We start from the raw sequence: 19,765 nt of genomic DNA, 5'->3' as shown, positions 1-19,765 counted from the left end.
CAGCTGGAAGTGGGATGCCAATGATGTGCTCTGGAATTTTAACAATCCTCTGCAGAGCTTTTCCACCAGTGACCATGCAGTTACCAAACCACTCAGTTGTGCAACTGCTTAGGATGCTCTCTGTTGTGCATCGGTAGAAGTTGGCCAGCAGCTGGGAGGACAGATGGGCCTTTTTTAACCTCCTTAAGAAACAAAAGTGATGCGGAGCCTTCCCTACCCAAGAGGAGGTGGTGGGTGTTGGTGGTGGCTGTCCAAGTTAGATTGTTTGTGATAAATCCACTAATGCAGCGGGGGTGTCTGTACATTTTTTTGGAATTCCTAAAGTCTAAGATCAATTAATTCCTTAATCTTTGAGGTGTTTAAAGCTAGATTGTCATTTGGGCTCCATGCCACCAGTTGCCGAACCTCTTCTCTGTCAGCCATTGCATTGTTGCTTGAAATTTTCTTTATCACAGTGGTGTCATCCACAAATTTAATGGTCTTCTTTGGTGTCAACGGCGAGGAGAGCAGCAGCCATGTTTACTGGTAGAAAACAACAAGAGAAACTGACTGACCGTTTAGGGTTGAAACTTTATACCACTGGGGCCACAGACACATCAAGTTGTAGTTGTGTTGCATCAAAAATAGTACTGTGCTAGCAGCAGAACAAAACTCAACTGTGTAGTACGGTACTTAGAGGATACCCGATCTTCAGGTCTGAGTGATGTCTCAGTGGAACAACATTAACATCAAGTTTAACTATTCCACAGCTAGTTCCGTTTTTGGTTTTGTGTTTCTCTTCAGTTTGTTCAACTGGCCATCTGACATCTCATCCACTTTCAATTAGCAATGTGCGACTACACACTCTTCTTGATTTAAAGAGATGGAGCACTGGAAATTCGTACATTTTTATGAAAATTTAATTAAAAATAATGTAATCGATATGCTACTTTAGACTGAAATGTGTATCGCTGTCATTATTATGTTACTCACTCCGAGCGTATGAAAAGGCCCTGAAATCCTTAACACGGAAAGTAATGACAATGAGAGTTACACGTTAGTAGAATTGTATCTGAAGCATAATTGTCTTTCTGTGCTCATTTCACAATTTTGTAGATCATACAGAAGAATTAATCCTTATAACCAAAATAATCCAGCAGTCACCAAAGTGTATAAAATGTCTAGTCCGGGATATGATGATATTTGTAAAGAATGTCTCATCAGACCACAAACTTCACAGTAGAGGACAGTAAGCTCTGTATTGTACATATTGTGAAAGGTCTCATAATTAGGGACTCTGACTGTGTGTCTTTTTACCAAAGACAAATGTAAATGTATGTTTGCTCACTGTTTTTCTGTGTCTTATATTACACAATATAAATATTTCCACGTGTCACTTGTCTTGTTCTATGACACTAAGTTAAATATATTTGATTCAGTATCACAGTATAGTCTAAATATAAATTAAAAAAAATATTTGTCCTTTTTATAACAGTAATAGTCTGTCTGATGCATACAGAATTAATTTTGTAACAGTACCCACTGTACTGAGTCTGTTAAACCAGTTCACACAACTTTAAATCAAACTTTGTTCCCCTTCTCTGAAAGCTTGTCGCATCCAAACTTAGTCTTTGTCGTGTTTTCTGCTTGGGTCCACACTGCAACAGTGCTACACCCTAAAAAGTTAGTATGTATTTATGGCAACAAGACTAAGACCAGATCAGCAGTACAGACTAACCCCTTCAGGCAAAAGAGCTAACGGAGTGTGTCCCCATGGGCTAGTCGGTATCACCCCGAGTTCACAACACGCAGACCCATCATATTTCTACATTTGTGCAAGGAAAGCTGTGCAGCCAACTCAAATAAAATTATCACAAAAGATATCCTACCCATGTATATTGCTACAGTATGACCGACATGTTCTGAGATTTCTCAGGTTAGAAACAGAAGTTTTGAGGCAAGGCAGTTGTACTCATTTATCACGACCCTGGAGAGTTGGTCAGCAGATTTCACCGTACTCTGTACACATGACAAAAAAGACCCCATGAGCCAATTGCATTGTCTACTGTGATTGATAGACGCGCATCCGTAGGCTCACTGCCACATATATATATTTGCATGTGGGCAGCACAGAAGTTAGCTCCAGGAGACAGGAACCAGCGCCAGGCCTGGTCATCATCACAGCTCAGAAATAGCCACTTATCCTCAATGTGACTGCTAGTAGCTACCCAGGGCCTTTGGATTACAGAATAACCCCTTCAGGCAACACAGCTAAAGGAGAACTCCCAGTCACCCCAGTGACCAGTCACCCTCTCACTGTTATGGCACTTGCCCCCCTCTCTCTCTCTTCTCCTGCTTACTCTACCCATTACTGTTCACATGTTCTCCCCGTGGTTGTGTGGCTTTCCTTCCCCCATCCGCAAAGATGTGTGTTTTAGGTTAATTGTCCCACCGTGAGTGTGGCTTGCAATAGCCAGACCTTGTTAAGGGTTGGCTCCTGCTTGGCTCTGGTCCCCTAGTGTTGTCACCACATTCATTTACGATGCTCATATGCCTTGTCCATCATTTTGACAGAGTGGACATTTTGACTTGAGCTTATTACACCTTGACCCTTCACATTCTCAGCTTTCAGGAAGCCAACGACAGACCCTCAGTAATGGCCAGTTATGACATGCCTTCTCTCCTCAGGTCCTGAGGTCCTGTTTGAGCTCATCAATATCATGGAGAAGGGGAAGGAAATTCTGCAGAAGCACCTGGCCGAGTTTGTCAAGACAGGTCAGATGGTCTTAAATACAAAAGCACTTGCCTCTTCCTCCAATGGCTACTCTGAATGCAATGCCACTTTTGAACACTCGTCCATGTTTGGACTCATGGAGGCAGAGTGACCGTGCCTTACGCTTTTGTGGTGTCTCTTTTCTACTCACAGGACTCTGCCCTAACAAGTGCGGTGAGTGATGCCTACCTCTTCTCTTAATTCCGTGGCTCAGATGGTCTACTCTCCCACCTGACCCATCACTACCCTCTGCTGGTGGGTATGTGGATTACAGTTCCCCAATTCACCCCACTAGTGGTTGATTTTCCCTGACAACACACCAGAGCTTGCCTAGTTTCTCTCTCTCTTAAGGTGCTCTACTCTTTATTTCTCCTCTTCACTATCCCCACCCCATTTCTAGGAGTCATGTACCAGGAGGTAGTCAACTGCAAGTCGTGCGACATGACTGTCCAATACTGTCCAACTCCTGAGGCCAACAGGCTGTGTGGAGGTGAGCTGTCACACTGCCTTTGCCTTAGTGAATGCGTAAGCTTATGATGGAGCTCACAGCGCTCATGTTCTGCTTACAGAGTTCACCCTGCAGGTGATGGAGGGGGAGGAGATAGTACTAGACTGCTTCCTACCTTGGCACAGCCTTGCCCGGAGCAAGAAGGAATACCAGTTCTCCCGAGCGCTAAAACTGGTGAGTGTGCAATCACCTCTCACGTAGGACACAATCTGGGCAGTGTATCTCCACCAACGTGGGCACTCTGCCACCACCATTCAGTAACTAAAAGCTGGGAATGGGACATAATTGTTCTGATTTCACAAGACCCTGTGACTGGGAGGATGTGCAGAACTCCATTTTTACCGGCATCTTTGCTGCTCCTGTCCACAGAAGACCCGCAAAAATGAAGACTTCCAAGTGTTTGCGGTCACCAAAGAGCCACGACTTGTGCTCAATCAGGTGACCAAAGATGATGAAAAGGAGTATCGGTGTCTTCTGTTGTCCATAAATGACACTGTCTTGACTACCATGTTCTATGAAGTCAAAGGTTAGGCAACTAAAACTGTCTTAAGACATGACAGGTGAAGTTTGGGTCCATCCTGCCTTAACTTTCTAAGCTCTCAAATCTTTGAACAGTGCAGCACCAGCAGAACCCAACCCACCAAACCATACGGACCATACCTACACTGCCCCCCGATGAAGAGACAATGCCTCCTCGGGCACGGCTGAGCCTCCAGCTTGACAACGCTGTCCCTGTCATCATTGGAGTGATAGTCATGGCGGCACTGGTGTCCGGCTGCTGCTTGTCCTTCTTCATGTGAGTTACAGGAAGAATGGCAGGGAGGGGTGGACCACCGATGTATTGGAAAGTCTCTCTTCTGCTAAATTAGTGAGTAATATTTGTCTTCACAGTAATCATCTGCGGCACCATAAGGCAGCTGGTAGCGATCAGACAGATGATGAGCTGCGGGAGGTGGCGGATGATGTGTAATGGCAAGCTGGTGAAGAGTCCACACATTGGAAATCCTCTTTGCGGGTGCCATCTCTGGCAAGTAAATCCATTTTATTATCTTTCCACTGCTCTTGTACACCACTCTTCTTTCATAACAACTTCTTTTGTAACCTGTCCAGATGTTATTATTGTGCGGCTACTGTGTTATTCTAGAATGTTCCTTCTCAGGCAGGAGAACTCCCCTCTGTAGTTTCAGTGCACTAGCAAAGTCTGGTTTTATCTCAGTGAAAAAGGAGACTTAATATTTAGCCTTGGAGTGAACGACATGCACAAATAGCATCTCTTCAGTCACTATCTGTCAAGGCAAAGAGTTTAAATTATCATGTTCAGGTCGGTAGAGGGTAGGCGTTTTTGCCACTTGCGGTTGAATGTCACGCCTGGTCACTGTCTATGTGGAGATGTTAGGTGCAGGTTGATCTGACTCATGTCAGCTGTTGCAGACCCGTATGCCCCTAGTGCCACTAACAAAAGGACCACCAAGGACTCCTCTCACCATGGTCATCACCCACTCCAAAAAACACACCTCTGCTTAACACTTTAGGTCAGTTAAAACCGAAACTAACAGACATCTAAAGAGCCATAGCCCTCGCAAAACAGTTACATTAGTAAGCGAGGAAGACCGGCTAAGTATGTGTATAATTCTATGAAGCTGATGGAGCAAATTAGGGTTTTCTTGATGACTTTTTCAAATTCAGCATGACTCCGCTTGATGGTGGGTGAATATCAAGACGCATCGTAATGTCTTGTGAATTTCTGGATACTGTGCCTCTCTTATTTTTTTCAAATTACTATGACTACCTTTGAATAAGGACACTGTACTATACGTTTCATACGTCTTCACAGGAATGTGCTGCATAGCTTTAACTGTAAAAAGCTGAATATTATATATCTCTATTATAAAAGGAAATCCTGGAAAGCAAAGCAAAAGCAAGGCTACGATACGTGATCCTCTCGGAAGACAATTTTAAAGACCCGCGAGACCAAAGACACTTGCCACGGTGCAAGACATGCCCTACTTACAAGATAAGACCACGGGCAGAAAAAAAAATCAGTAGCGTAAAGGCCGTCACGCACCACACACAGCTCCATGGCTCTCAGTGCATATAAAGTGTATAAGGTCAATACGGTAGAAATGAAATGAATAGGGTAGAAATGAAAGGTCGACGACTAAACAAAGACGAAAGAAAAGCGCGGAGAAAAGAGACACACATGCGGTGGAGAGAAAAAAATGCTAAAAAGAAAAACAATAATCTAGGTGCAAATTTAGAAAATAAGGAAAGTGATAATCAGCCCGGAACAAGTGGAATTGAAAACAAAGCAAGTCCAATAGGGCTCAGAATTAAAAGATTAGAACTTCATAAACGGGACCAGTGTTATACGTCCTGCAAGAAAAAGATTTAACCACGCCCGGGCCGGAAATAAAGGACAATGATTGTTTTTACAACGTCACGTGAGATAAGTCAGTGAGCCATCATTTAAAACAAGTCCACAGACCTCTAACTAAGCAGTTGTGGGATTGCTTTTGGCAGACACGCATCATGTGCTCCCAGCTCTTAAAACAACAACATGCGGCAAGCAGAACAGGCAGCTCGCCAGCAGGTTGAAGCCTTTTTTGTTTTAAGTGACTGATAGGTCCGATTGACGGGGGCAGAGTACAGCACGGAAGACTGACAGCGGGGTACTGATTGATGCGGTAAGGGGGAGGCAAGACCTGGGGGAGGAGGGGTCAGAGAGGGTGCTAGACAGTTGTGTTTGGGCTTACGAAGTTGTGCGATTGTTCAAGAAAAACTTTTGTGACACATTATTACATCAGTCGCTACAGTATCAAAAAAAAAAAAAAAAATTAAAAGATCTCATTAGCGCAAACAAAAGGTGATTAATCATCAGAGCCAGGTGTAATTGAAAACATAGCAGGACAAAGCAAGGTCATCCCACAACAGTTAAAGCAACGACAAGTTTAATTTCAAAGAATACACAATTCGGTCAGGTGTATATTTATGATGATGGAGAAGCGATGCAAATTTTAACAGGCGACAAATAAGGTGATGTATATATTCCGCAAATAACATTAGACACCAAAGGAGATCGTGATATGCCATTCGTATTAAAATGTTTACATTATACCGTGAGAATAGCTTTTGCTATGACAATTAACAAATCAAAGGGACAACCAATAGAAAACGTCGGATTATTTATTAAAAGAAACAGAAACAATATTCACTCATGGGCGATTATATGTTGCGTTGTCACAATGTATCTCCAAAAATGGATTCAAAATTCTATGCGATCTTGAAGAAAAGGTAATTCCAAATATTGTTTTTAATAAACCTTTAAAGTAAAAAGTGCAACTAATGAAACTGAAACAATTCCAAAGAAAAAAAAAAAGCTTTTAAAATTGTATATCCAATTAACCAAACAGTGGCACGGTGGCACAGTTGGTAGCGCTGCTGCCTTGCAGTTATGAGACCTGGGTTCGCTTCCCTGGTCCTCCATGCGTGGAGTGTCCAAGTTCTCCCCGTGTCTGCGTGGCTTTCCTCTGGGTGCTTCTTCCCACAGTCCAAAAACATGCAGGTTGGGTGGATTAACGATTCTAAATTGTCCCTAGTATGTGCTTGGTGTGTGTGTGCGAGCCCTGCAGTGGGCTGGCGCCCTGCCTGGGGTTTGTTTCCTGCCTTGCGCCCTGTTTTGGCTGGGATTGGCTCCAGCAGACCCCAGTGACCCTGTAGTTAGGATGATGGATGGATGGATTAACCAAACACAGGGATTGGTGAGCGAAGCGAGCAGGGGGCAGAGCCCCCTAGTATTATATATATATACATATATATACAAATATATACATATATATATATACACATATATATTTATATTGCATAGTTTACTGTCAAATAATGCAAAGAGTACGTGACGTGTTTTGCACTCATTTGGGCTCATCAGGCGTACATACTCTACTGCTCCCCTCTCGGGGAATCGAACCTCGGATGTCAGACCCTGTAATTCCATTGCAGACCAACAACAAGCATTACCTGGTAGGTAACCACCCACACAATTCAGGTTGTCGAGACTCAGACTACGAATGCAATGAATAATATACACACACATATACATGTTTTAAAACAGTAGGGTAAGGAGAACAGTGCAGGGCTAACTGGGCAGCCCCACCACCAGAAACAGACTGGCAGCATCTAGCACATTTTACATAGGACAAGAAGAAAGATTTTTCTAGAGTAGTTGTTATATTAAGCATTTGTTTGAAAACTGGCAAACAATGTGTTATGATGACAAAAATGAAGGTTGTTGTAAATATTTCAATAATAAGTTAAATTATGGAGGGAAGCCTATTACTTATTTTTGCCCATTGTCCAATAGGGCTAGGTCCAATGGCCCTTTACGTAGAAATGCCACTGATCCCTCAAAGTTATTCATGAGGGGTAAAAATTACATGGGATAAGTTCAAGTGGATGTGACCAACATTCCTTTTTTTTTTTTTTTTTTTTGATAAAAATAAACTAGTAGAGGCAGTGGTATATGCAAGGACATAATCATTCTGCAGAAATTATCCTCCATTTTGAACAGCTCTGGTAATTACTCTATATTTGTCCCTTAATCAAACCAGAAGCACTTTTGCCAAATGGCTACAACATGGCTGGTTATACACTGCTACTCACAGCTGCAGAATCCGGGGTTCAAATCCCAGTGTAGGCACTGCCAGTGTGGAGGCAGCAGATTCTGCCTATGGGCACAGTCTCCGATTTCTTTCCCAATCCCAGAGGTGTGTATTTGGTTAAATGGAAACTGTAAATTGGCCATGTACAGGTATGCAAGTCATTGTGCTCACTGATGGATTGGTGCCTCTTTAAGTGACAAGATGCTAACCTGCACTCTATGTTGTATGAAAAGTCTCCAGCCCTTCGGCATGTTGATTTAGAACAAGTGGTTTCAGCAAAACACTAATTAAATGAATGAGTTGCTGAATGGCCACATTTGACCAAAGTTTTTGACCCTTTTTTTTATTTTTGGATAGGGTGCTTTTTATGAGTTCCACAACAATAACAAAGTTCAGTTTTGGAGAGTGCATTGACATCTATGCATCTCTCAACTATTTATACATCTGTTTGACAGATTACTTCCACGGCACCATCTGCAACAGGCAAAATTTTTAGAACCTTTTGATCAAACTCCTTATGTTCAACTGAAAGCTTTCAAATGTGAATCACAAATTTTGGGGTATTTCTGATTTTACACAGCCAGTCCACAAACAGGCAGTCTTAGCAAGACATCACTTAGTTGGCTTCAGATTAAGAGATTGGCTGCAACCACATGAAAGTTGGGAACCCTTGCCCTCTTGGCTGCAGTACAACATTTTAAGAGTTCAACATATGAGACGTATGGGCATTTAAAGATTAAACAATGCACAGCACTTCAAAATACCTGGGGTCCTTGTGTTCTGGCTTATATTTATTCACAGAACCAGAGGAGAATTATGGATTACTCTTACTAATGTGTCTCAGTGTTTGCCTCCAGTATCAGTACATTTTTTACCCACAAGTATACTTTCAAGTATAAATATTTCACAAATTTAAATAACCTTTTGGTGAATATACACTAACAAGCCAAAACATTCCGAGCACTCCCATATGAAGTGAATGACATCGACTGACTTGTAATAACAGCACATGTCAAGGTCAGGGATATATTAGACAGTAAGCAGACATTAGGTAACTCAAGGTCCACGTGTTGAATGCAGAAAATATGGACAGATGTGAAGCCCTGAATGACTTTGACCATTATGGCCATTTGACAGGGTCAAACCATTTTTGTAACAACAAGACTTGTGGGGAGCTTGACATCAGCTATGGTGAGTACCTATGGACTGTGGTTTGAAGAGGGGAAAAAAATAAAATATCACAAACTGCCAACGAAGTGTTGGGTGGCCACGACTCACTGATGCAAGAGGTCCGTGATGGCTATTCCATCTGGTACGAACCAACAGAAGGATTACTATGGTACAAATAACATAACTTTAATGATGGTTACAGGAGTAACTTATCACAACAAGCAGTGCATTGATTACTTACTACAAACGGGACTGTGTAGCTGCACAGTAGTCAAGAGTGTTCATGGTAACCCGTCACCCCTAAAATGCACCTACAGTGGGCACGCGAGCATGTGAACTCAATCTTGGATTAATGGACCAATATCCAAAGAATCCTTTATGTCGTGTTATGTGGACAGCCCAGTACATGTATTTTGTTTAGCTGGGGAAGTGATTGGAAGCAGTTTGCACTGTGGGAAGATGATGACCCAGTGGATGAAGTGCGATTGTTTGGATAATGTTCTGCAGGGAAAGCAACGAATGCAGCATTCAGGTTGTTGTTAATCTGACATGTAAAAATCAAAACCTCCATGTCAACAGTATTTCCTGATGGAATTGGCATCCTTCATTGGGGTAATGAGCCCTACCATACTGCACAAAGTGTTTGTGAATGGGTTGAGGAACATGATTTAAAGTTCAAGAGGTTGCCCCGCATTTGTGGGCTGTGTTGGAACAACAAGTTCAATCGACTGCAACTTTGCAACTCACAGGAGTTAGAGGACTGGCTGCTAATTTCCTGATGCCAGATACCACAGGATGATTTCAGAGATCTTGTAGAGTCCATGCCTCGGTAGGTCACAGCTGGCACAAGGAGGACTAACGGCATGTTAGGCAGGTGGTCATAATGTTTTGGCTTATAAGTGTATATCAACTAAAGTTTGTCTATTTGTTGGAGAGAGGCTTCAGTGATATAAAAGTATATCTACTTTTATTAGAAGTTATACAAACACAATACATCCATGGATAATTATTAGACAATCATTCTGAATAAATCAAATTGCGTGTAAACTGTTATTTCTACCTATGTGTTCAGTATTTTCAGATACACTGCTTGTACTAAAAACAATTAATAATGGAAGCTCCTTACCTACTGAGGATATAGAACTATTGGCCAAAGCTTGAATTTAACATCATACCGAAGCAGAAAACTGGTCCACACGGGTGTAAACTGAAAGCAGGTAAGCTCAAGGTGATGGTTTGATTTGATAAGCTTCCATGATGATTCATTCCCATTCTGGTCCTTTTTCTGTCTGTTGACAAATGGGTGGTTAGATATTCATCCAGTGGTTTCTAGTAAGGCATACCATTTCTAAGAACAGAAAGGAACACTATATCCCTGGGCCCTCAGTCTTAAAGATAGCTCAGATATGTGACTTTAGACATTCTACTGAAACACTAAAGATAAAGTGCACCTGCCATGGAAAGAGGTAGAGATTAACTTGACACTGGACAAAGCAGAACAGCTGGCAGGAGATAAAGTGTCACTTCACACAGAAACCATGAACCCTCCCTTTAACCTCAAACAGCATCTGTTTTATTGTATCCAAATAAAACAATAAACACTGAAATCCTTATAATGTTTTTTGCTAATGCTGCAGCCCAAATCCTTTCAGCAGGCTGTGACCTGTCAAGGTGTTACTCACTTTACGCAGATGAACGCCCTATTCACTAATCGACTCTAAAGCTGCTCTCTGTATGTAGTTCTTTGTCACAATTTGACCCCTGAATCCTCAGCAACATAGCAGCAAACACAAGGCAAGAAAAGAGTTAAAACATCCAACCGCAGCCATATTTTTATTAAGAACAGTATGTAAAATCAGAATAAGCCTGATACTACCCCCCTTCCCCACACTGACCAAAAAGACGATGCTGGATTTCATCAGATTTAAAAAATATATAATTTTCTTAGAAAGTGCATAGTACAGTGACTTTTTGGTAAAACCACTGGTCAGTTAAATGTTGCAAAGTCAAGCTTGGCTCTGCTTTGATACGTTCGGGCTCATGACTCTTAGTTCACTCCAGCACCAGAATACTTTTAATTAGAATTCGACCTTGCCATGGATCATAGAGCAAGACAAATCCCTGAGTAAAACACGAGGAAGGACAATATCACATTGTTAATCTCAGGTCAAGGGCTAAACTATAGCTATCTGAGGTAAGTTTGGACCGTCTGAGAGAACCCTGCCTTGAGGACTGATATTTAAGATTCAGACCACACAAGTCTTTCAGGATGGTGTAGAGTATTGCCATATGATCATGTGACTCCTCTCTGCTCGTCGCAGAAGGGCATCTTCAGATCCATCATCCTTGTCTACTCCATCATCACCTAAAAAAAAAAAAGGTTTGTATTACTTAGGCCAGATTTGACACATTTGTTTTTTATGAAAGTATCCCAAAACTGATCCAAGTGAGTAGTGTTTAGTCGTCTACTTAATGAAAGTAAAGGAAAACATGCAAATATACAGAAAACGTGCTTACTGGTTCAACAGTTGTTTTAGTTAACTAAGGAAAGTAGATGGTATATTGAACTATTACGTCAAAAAGGCAGATAGCACCAATTCAGTGTGGTCTTGTAGTTAGGGCTATGTTATATAGTTAGTACCCTTTACGACAAGTCACCAGCTACACAAACTTGTATTTCCACCAGTTTCATTCACATGTGGATCATCGAGAACAGTATTGAAATCTTGGCATATTAAGAGATTAGTTCAGACAATATTAAGAGTATTAATTATATTTATCTGAAATGGTACAAATTACAATGATTTAAAAATATGAGGGACGTTCAAAACGTTTCCTCACTTTTTTTTAAAACTCTATTAAGAATTTCAAAAAACAAATTACGGGCGCTTTTCTACATAGTCACCTTCCTTTGCGATGCAATTTTCCCAGCGTTGTATCAACTTTTTAACTACTACTCCTGCTTTCACCGTTTCCAACGAAAATATAAAAGTGCGGAAACTTTTTGAACGTCCCTCGTACATTGACTGGTAACTGCATTACAACCCCTGCGCAAAATAGTTTTGATCGTCTGCAAGCTACATGTTCCAATTTTGTTGCTGTATAAAAAAAGTGCCTAAAGTAATTTTTTCCCCAATTTGCCATTTCTTTTAAACAGTTTTCAAATAGTATAACAAGAATGTAGATTTTTCTTACCAATACGAAAGTTGATATAGCCCTCTCCTCCACTCATCACTAGATATGTCATCTTAGCATTACCAGCAAGGCATGGGTTAATACACCCTACAAACAAAGCAGACAGACTATTCTTACCATCTTAAACAAGCACAGACATCCCTAAAGTTTCCCTCCCCCCTGTAAATGACGTACCAGCTACTGAAACAAAGAAACGCACAGCATCTCTGTGTCCGTGGAAGCAAACTTGGGCAGTAGAAACAGAGCAGTATGGGATGTAAGGTGCTGTCTTATTCTGTCCCTGGCAATTTTCACGTTCTGCAGGAAAGCATTATAATTCTAAGTAATAATTTACTGAACTTCACCACCAGACATGAAAGACTCTGGCAGAGGCTTATCTGCAGGTGCTCACCCTGAAGGAGTGGAACTGAAAAAATAGCACCACTTCCCATCCCAATCCACAGACGCCCACAAAGGGCAGCCAGGCATGAAACCTGGAACAGAGACAGGGACGATATGGACGGTCCTGTTGAGAAAGCACACATAAATAACAGATGTCCATAAAAAAAGTTTAATTCATTAAATCCAAATAAACATTGATCAAGTGGGCAATTTACCAAGTGTGGCTGTAACCAGCGGCATCATATCCACTTCCTGAAGCAACTGACCACTGGTTTGACAGTCGTAAAGTCGCAGCACAGAGTCCAGCCTGCAGGAAACCCATACACCTGAGCCAACATGGCAAAGGAAGCGTACTTGCTGCTCACGGCGTGAAGAGACAGAAATGGAGCGCTGGAAAAATTGTAGCAGATATTTAGTGCTGTAAGAACATTGAAAATTCAGATATGAAGAATTTTTTAATACCAAAATGGTACGTGACTGACTGTATTCACCACTGTTAAATAAAATAATGCTTTTGTTAAGGTCAGGAGAGGAAAGGCAATAGTAATACTGGACTGCAAGCTTAAAACAAAAATCTGTACAGGTAATAGTGCTGTGTGTCCAGAGTGCACAAACCTCCATTGCTCCACTCTGCATATTGATTATATGAATGTTATTCCAGTAGCCACACCACAGACTATCTTGAATTGCCAGTGAGCACCGTATTGGCTGCACAGGTGCTGATCCCACACTCACAAAACGCTGACATTGGAGGTCCCAAGCACCACCTATAGAAACCAAAGATGACTGTCAGCACAAAGTCAGGGAGACAGATTAGGCAACAAACCAACGTTTGTGTCCAAAATAACTTACCCGCGTCACGGGAAAAAATGGCCAAAGTACCATTTGCAAGTCCAGCAATCATGTGGTCCTTTGTGTTCCTTTGTTGGGGGGGATTAAATGAAGTAAAAAGTTGCATTTTAATAAATTCCTAAATGCTTACTTTGAAGGTAGAAACAAATCTTGACATTTTGATTTAAATTGATTTTTGAGCAGTGTTCTTTACCAGGTTAAGGTACCACATATAATGCCAATTATTACCATTTACATGACGTCACAGAAGTGAGGGTGTAAAACAAACTAAGAGTGAAAAAGAGCAATTTTCTAACCAATCTCAATAAAAAAACAGCATGGGCTGCTTTCAGATGTTCCAGATATTAGCTGCTCCATAACTTCTAGAGGATATGAACCTCAATTTGTATGAAATTTCTAACACACCCAGAAGTACAATAACTTTGGGGCTCTGGTATGTCTGCTTTTTTATTTTATATATATAAAAAAGCAACATGTTAATCCTAAGCACCACCAACATTCTAATTCTTACTGACTTAAAGTTGCACTTTGAGCACCAGACAATATTTGGGCCCAATGGCTTGACTCTATTATTGAACGACGCCAAAATTGTGGGAGTTTAATTGTTGATTTGGTAGACCCTCTATGTCAGTTTTCAGCTTTTCAGGTGCATTGTCTCAACAGTTGACAATCAAAGTAAGGCAAACATACCTCACAGAGGAAATACTAGACACAATGAAGCTGACTCACGTAAGAGAATGTAGCCCCTCCTGCATTTTCACCATCTGTAAACAGCGTCTTCGCTCACCCTGTGCGGAATGCAGGAACACACTATGGAGAAAACTTTAGTTATTCTCTGTCAAATGCAACTTTGGGTCATACAACTAACTACACTGGATTATACTGCAGGCTGTAACCAAACATTAAAACAAGTTCAGTAGTTGGAGAGACTGCACTGTGGAACTCTGCATTGAAGGTAGCTCAGTTAAAAAAAAATAAATAAAAATCCCAATTACTACAAAAACACTTCAGAGGAAAAGATCTACAATGTCGACTGACCTTCCTTCCTGGGTGCCAATCCACACAGTGCCAGCACAAGACACAGAAGAAGCATTACTACATTTGCCTAGAACAAAAACAGAGATTTTCAATTTAAGGATTAATGAGAAGTCAAGAAACTCGGTACAAGGCTAAACTGACACAAAGAAATGCAATGTGTAGGTTTACCAGGTGGGGAGCAGGCAATGCATGTTGCTTTAGCACCCAAAGGGAGACTGAACCGATCCAAGACATGATTGGAGCGAAGTGGATCAAGAATAGTCACGTCACTGCATGAATGAGTCCCCGAGATAACCCAAATGGATGACTGAAAAACAAAGTTGTGCACATTAATTAGTAATTTACCACAAGAGAAACAAGAAAAGCTGTAGGCAGTGAAAAGTAGGAGGCCAGCAAGTGGCACAAACACACCAATGTTCAGCTGTTCAAATGAAATGCTGGGGGTGCGTGATTTTTGCTTACACAGTTTTTACAAGTACCCTGTTATATTCCAACAGTCACTTTTCTTGCGGCTCAGGTTCATCTGCAGTTTTAACACATATACACCGCACAAATTACAGGCTTTCTTGTGCCTTTCCTTACATCATACACATCCTAAGCATTATAAAGATTTGCTTTGTGTTCAGGCACTGGCTTTTTTACCAGATGTACAAGAAACAATTACAGTACTTGCTTACATAATACTTTTGTCGGCTGAAATTAGAAGGTATATAAAAGATAAATTAAGTTTAACTACTGTGCAGAGATGTCAGCATTTGACAATGTGGAACATTAGACAAGTCAGGGCAGCAGGCAAAGACAAAAAAAAACCCTAAAGTAACCACAAGTTTGTGTTCAATATGTGTCTACACTGCTACTTTAAAAAGAAAAAGGAAACTAAGGAGATTTAATAGATAACTTGAGAAAGACATTCAACAGAAATCTCTAAGGAAAACGTATTTGACAATAATGGTGTTTAACGACAGCACCAAATCACTTTTAACACAGACTTAAGCTTTGATTAACCCCACTACATCCCCCACAGTAGAATGAAACTCAACATTATGAGCCGTGTCAATGCTACCTTCTACTTCGCATCTATAGCTGCAGGGGTACAGCCTGCCTCCCTGTTATGCCCTGATGTTTGAAAATAGATGAACTAATAAATACGAATAGAGGATGTTACAGCATCTAACTTTTTGAAATAAACCTGTGTGTGAAATAATTCATCATATATTTAAAAATGAATAAACCTGTCAAAATAACTTTAAATAATGGTTATACAAAGTTTAACACTTATTTACAGTAACTGATGAATTTATAATTCATTTAATCCTTTACATTTAGATAGCACTTTTCTCACTACTTTACAGCAATCACATGGATGACACTATGGTAGCCATTTTGGACCAGTATGCTTGCCACACCTTAGATTATATATATATATATATATATATATATATATATATATGTAGGCAGTGATGTGATGAGAGAGATGGTTAGCCGGTTGCGAACAGGGGATGATTGCGGTTCAAAATGACCAGGCCATGGTGAGCAATTTAGCCTGGACATTAAGTTACACCCTACCTGGGATATTTTATGACCACAGACAGTCAGGAGCTTGATTTTACATCACCAATGAAGGATGGCTCCAATTTTTATAACGCAGTGTCTCCGTCATTGCACTGGGGTTCCCACACAGATCACAAGGTAAGTGCCCCCCTGCTGGTCTCATTAATACCTCTGCGGTATACCTGTGGTATATCTCCTCACGAAAATTTTCTCCAAAATGATATAAAGTGTATTTGTTACTACATTCCTAGAAATTGAGGTCCAGCAAGTGGAACAACATGCTTAGGATCACAAAGTGACTATGATGTTCTAGCCTTAGTAGGCTGCACTGCCATCTTTGTGTATTTTAAGCTCTTCTAGCTGAAAACATTGGATTTTCCTGATGTCCTATTTCTGCTAGTACCAGGAACTTGAAGTAACTACAAAAAGGCAGTAGTCAGAACATTAAAATAATTTTGATGAGAACAGGCCAAACAGCTAAATAAACCTCGCTAACTCTAGTTGCCTAGTTTTTCCAAAATCATATCGAGTCAAGTTCTGAAAGATCTCAAGTACCACACTCTACCAGCTATTTTCCCTGCAGGTCTATGGTTCTCTGTATGAAAATAAAAACGTTTCTAGTATTTGTGTGGAGTCTACCCAAAGCATGTTTCCATTTGTGTCCCAAAGTTCTTATTGAACAGCTTCATTTAAAGTAATAGCTGAGATCCTCCATATCAATTACTTTTGTAATTTTAAAAACATGTCACCCCTTAATTTTGGTTTGCCTAAACCTAAAAAGTTCAACTCCTTCAACCTTTCTTTATAGTTCATACTCCACCGTCTTCTAATCTTTCTTCTCTGGACTTTCTCTAGCATAGTAATTTCCTTTTTAAAATACTAGGGGGCACTGCCCCCTGCTCGCCAACCCCTGTGTTTGCCCTACGCGCTACTCATTTCCCGGATCTGCTGCTTGCGACGAATCATGCTGTGCTTTTGGATATACATGAATATCAACTCTGTCTTTGATATCTCCATCTTTCAGAACTATTATTGCTGACAATTCGTCACGTCTATTTATTATATATGCGAGTGTGATCTTTCCGATTCATATAGAAATCCAAGAAAATTTCTTTGTCCGTATTTTTCAGATACATTTCGTGTAAAGTGCGAAACTCTTGGACGTATGGATTTGTATCCATTATTGGATGTAGAATTTCTAATATGTCCGATCGTTTAACTCTTTCGATTCCATGTTGCATCACTTCTCAGTGATCATAAATATAAATCTGACCGAATTGTGGTTTCTTTGAAATTAAACTTGTTGTAGCTTTAATTGTTGCGGGACCACAGATTCTCATAGTGTATGGTCCCGAATCGTATAAATCTACGTTCTGAGCACTGAATGATGCGAACACGAACAGATTATTGTAGATTTCGATATTTTGCCTGCAGCGTTTCTAGATTTCACTTTCACCAAATAACAAATCTTTTAATTTTCGCAGATACGCCTCTTCATTGGGAAGAAACACTACTTTTCCCTGATGGCAGCACGAATTAGATGATCTACAAGTCTCTGACTTAAACTTTAAAGCTGAACAATATCTACATACTTCTGTCATATCACCTATGTCCACATATTTGATCTCTTTTCACCGAGTAATAATTTTTGTTTGTTAGCGCTAATGCGATCTTTACTATCCGTTTTTTGAGACTTTTGAATTTTAGTACTTTCATTATCTCTAACCTGCTCTGCATGTGTATCGCGCCAATGTTTTTGAACCTCTTTACGACATTCTACTTTGTCTTCTACTCTTTGTCATTTATTTCTGGCCCCAGGCGTGGTTAAACCTCTGGTCACAAAGTCTCGTCTTGTGGGACTTTTATCTCTCTGAAAAAGTCTGGTCTTGTCCCAGGATAAAAAGTCTTATCTCGTCCCAGGATTTTTTTATATAATAGATAGATGAGATAAGGCCTCATTAGTGCATTACATAACTTAACCATATTTTCCCTTTGCTTAAATGTGTTGTACTATATTATATTACCCAATATCCTATTATTCTTCCTAATGGCTTCTGTGCACCGTCCAGACTCATCACTATTTTTACATTTTCCAGGTCTTTTGCATAAGTTGTATTTTTAAGTTTCAAATTTCACTTGTGTTCAAACCTAAAATGTCTAGTTCCTTCTTGTAATGCCCTACCTTTACTCACATTAAAACTTCATCTGCCACCTACCGAAGCCTGTATTCTGCCCAGATCCCTCTATAATGATTTGGCTGATTCTGCATTATCTGCCTTCCTCCTAGTTTGGATCATCTGCAAACCTAACCAGCTTGTGTTTTTTTTTTTCATCTTATCCTGATATTTATTTTACAAACAAAGAGACTATAAAGGAGGTTTAACTTGGACATTAATTAAATCAAACAAATTCATTTAGAATGCATGAGCATCAGTGGCTCTTTGTGCCCATCTCTTAGGGCTGTGAGAAATTCTATTCTGTCAGTATGATGGAAGGAGTACCATCACCAATTTGTTGGATCCACGTGTGTCATTGGTGGTGCAAAGGCCTATTCCAGCTCCTTGATGCACAACTCTAACATACAATACAATAGCTATGAAGTAATTGTACATTTTGCTGAATTTACTAATGGCCAAGTTAAAAGGAAGGAAAAAAAAATCCCTGCAGAAAATGTGTGAACCACTGTTTTATGAAGTATAGCATTACTTGTTTCAGACAACTTTTTTTCTCCTAGTTAATACAAAGAACATCTCTCAGATCAAAATCATGCAGCCAAGAAAACTTCAGTGAAAGTCTGCAAGACCAGCGAATTTTACTTACGGCCAATCAGAATCACTGAAGTTTACATTTACATTTATTTATTTGACCAGTGTCTTTATCTAAAGCATCTTACAACATTTGAGATAAAGTGGGTTACGTTCCTTTTCTTTTCCAATTAGTGGTACAGGCAGGTGAAGTGACTTGCTGAGGGTCACACAGTACCAGTGGTGGGATTTGAACTATAACAACCTCAGGGTTTGAAGTCCAAAACCTTAACCACTGTGCCACACTGCCTTGAGCTGATATCAGGTGAATGAAAATGACCTTTCTACGTCATTTGGGATGAAAATGGTTGAATTAAGCCAACTAGAATTGAAGGTATACACTCTAATGCAATCAAGGCATCAATAGTTTTTTTGTCATTAATTCTTGATTTTTTTCCAAACCACTGCACACAAGAACTCCTATTGTGGTAATGAATAAGGGATTCAGATTGAAAACAGGCAAGTGTTACGTTTACTTAAATAAATTGCTAACAATCACTGAAGGTTGACTCTTTAATGAAGAAAACTGGGCTAAACAGTGTATGTACAGTTAACAGCCCTCCTATACACACAACTGTCAGATTATGTTGAATTCAACAAAAGGAACATGACAAAACAAGCAAAATAAAAGCAATCTGTTAGAACAAAATGGGTACAAGCAACAAGAGCTATTATAAATTGTGAAAATCAAATTAACAATGTTATGATATGGAGCTCTAGCATTCTTTAAATGCTGCGTTCCCTCACTCCCAAATTTTTCCTTGTTTAATATATGTCTGTAACTGTGACATGAATGATCTAATGTTTTTCTCTTCAGAAGTCTTTATCAAACTAATTATTTTGAACACTGTTAGCATTA

The 19,765-nt window shown here is 40.2% G+C and overlaps 1 protein-coding gene across 1 annotated transcript in view; it reads right to left on the bottom strand.

Moving 5' to 3' along the window:
* Positions 1 to 10,899: 10,899 nt before the first annotated feature.
* Positions 10,900 to 19,765, bottom strand: part of si:dkey-17m8.1 (C-Jun-amino-terminal kinase-interacting protein 4) — a 65,769-nt gene continuing 56,903 nt past the window's right edge. Inside the window, exons 18-27 of the mRNA XM_028821260.2 lie at positions 14,720 to 14,858; positions 14,552 to 14,618; positions 14,243 to 14,323; positions 13,514 to 13,581; positions 13,277 to 13,428; positions 12,877 to 13,051; positions 12,672 to 12,785; positions 12,455 to 12,577; positions 12,281 to 12,367; positions 10,900 to 11,450 (exon numbers count right to left, since the gene is read on the bottom strand). Of these exons, the coding sequence (XP_028677093.1) occupies positions 11,350 to 11,450; positions 12,281 to 12,367; positions 12,455 to 12,577; positions 12,672 to 12,785; positions 12,877 to 13,051; positions 13,277 to 13,428; positions 13,514 to 13,581; positions 14,243 to 14,323; positions 14,552 to 14,618; positions 14,720 to 14,858 (1,107 nt within the window). The 3' untranslated portion in view covers positions 10,900 to 11,349. The remainder of the gene's footprint in view (positions 11,451 to 12,280; positions 12,368 to 12,454; positions 12,578 to 12,671; positions 12,786 to 12,876; positions 13,052 to 13,276; positions 13,429 to 13,513; positions 13,582 to 14,242; positions 14,324 to 14,551; positions 14,619 to 14,719; positions 14,859 to 19,765) is intronic.

This window comes from Erpetoichthys calabaricus, chromosome 16 (genome assembly GCF_900747795.2).
Source record: "Erpetoichthys calabaricus chromosome 16, fErpCal1.3, whole genome shotgun sequence".
NCBI classification, from domain to species: Eukaryota; Metazoa; Chordata; class Cladistia; order Polypteriformes; family Polypteridae; genus Erpetoichthys; species Erpetoichthys calabaricus.
The sequence above is the reverse complement of the archived record's forward strand: the minus strand, read 5'-3'. Positions and strand labels throughout refer to the sequence as shown.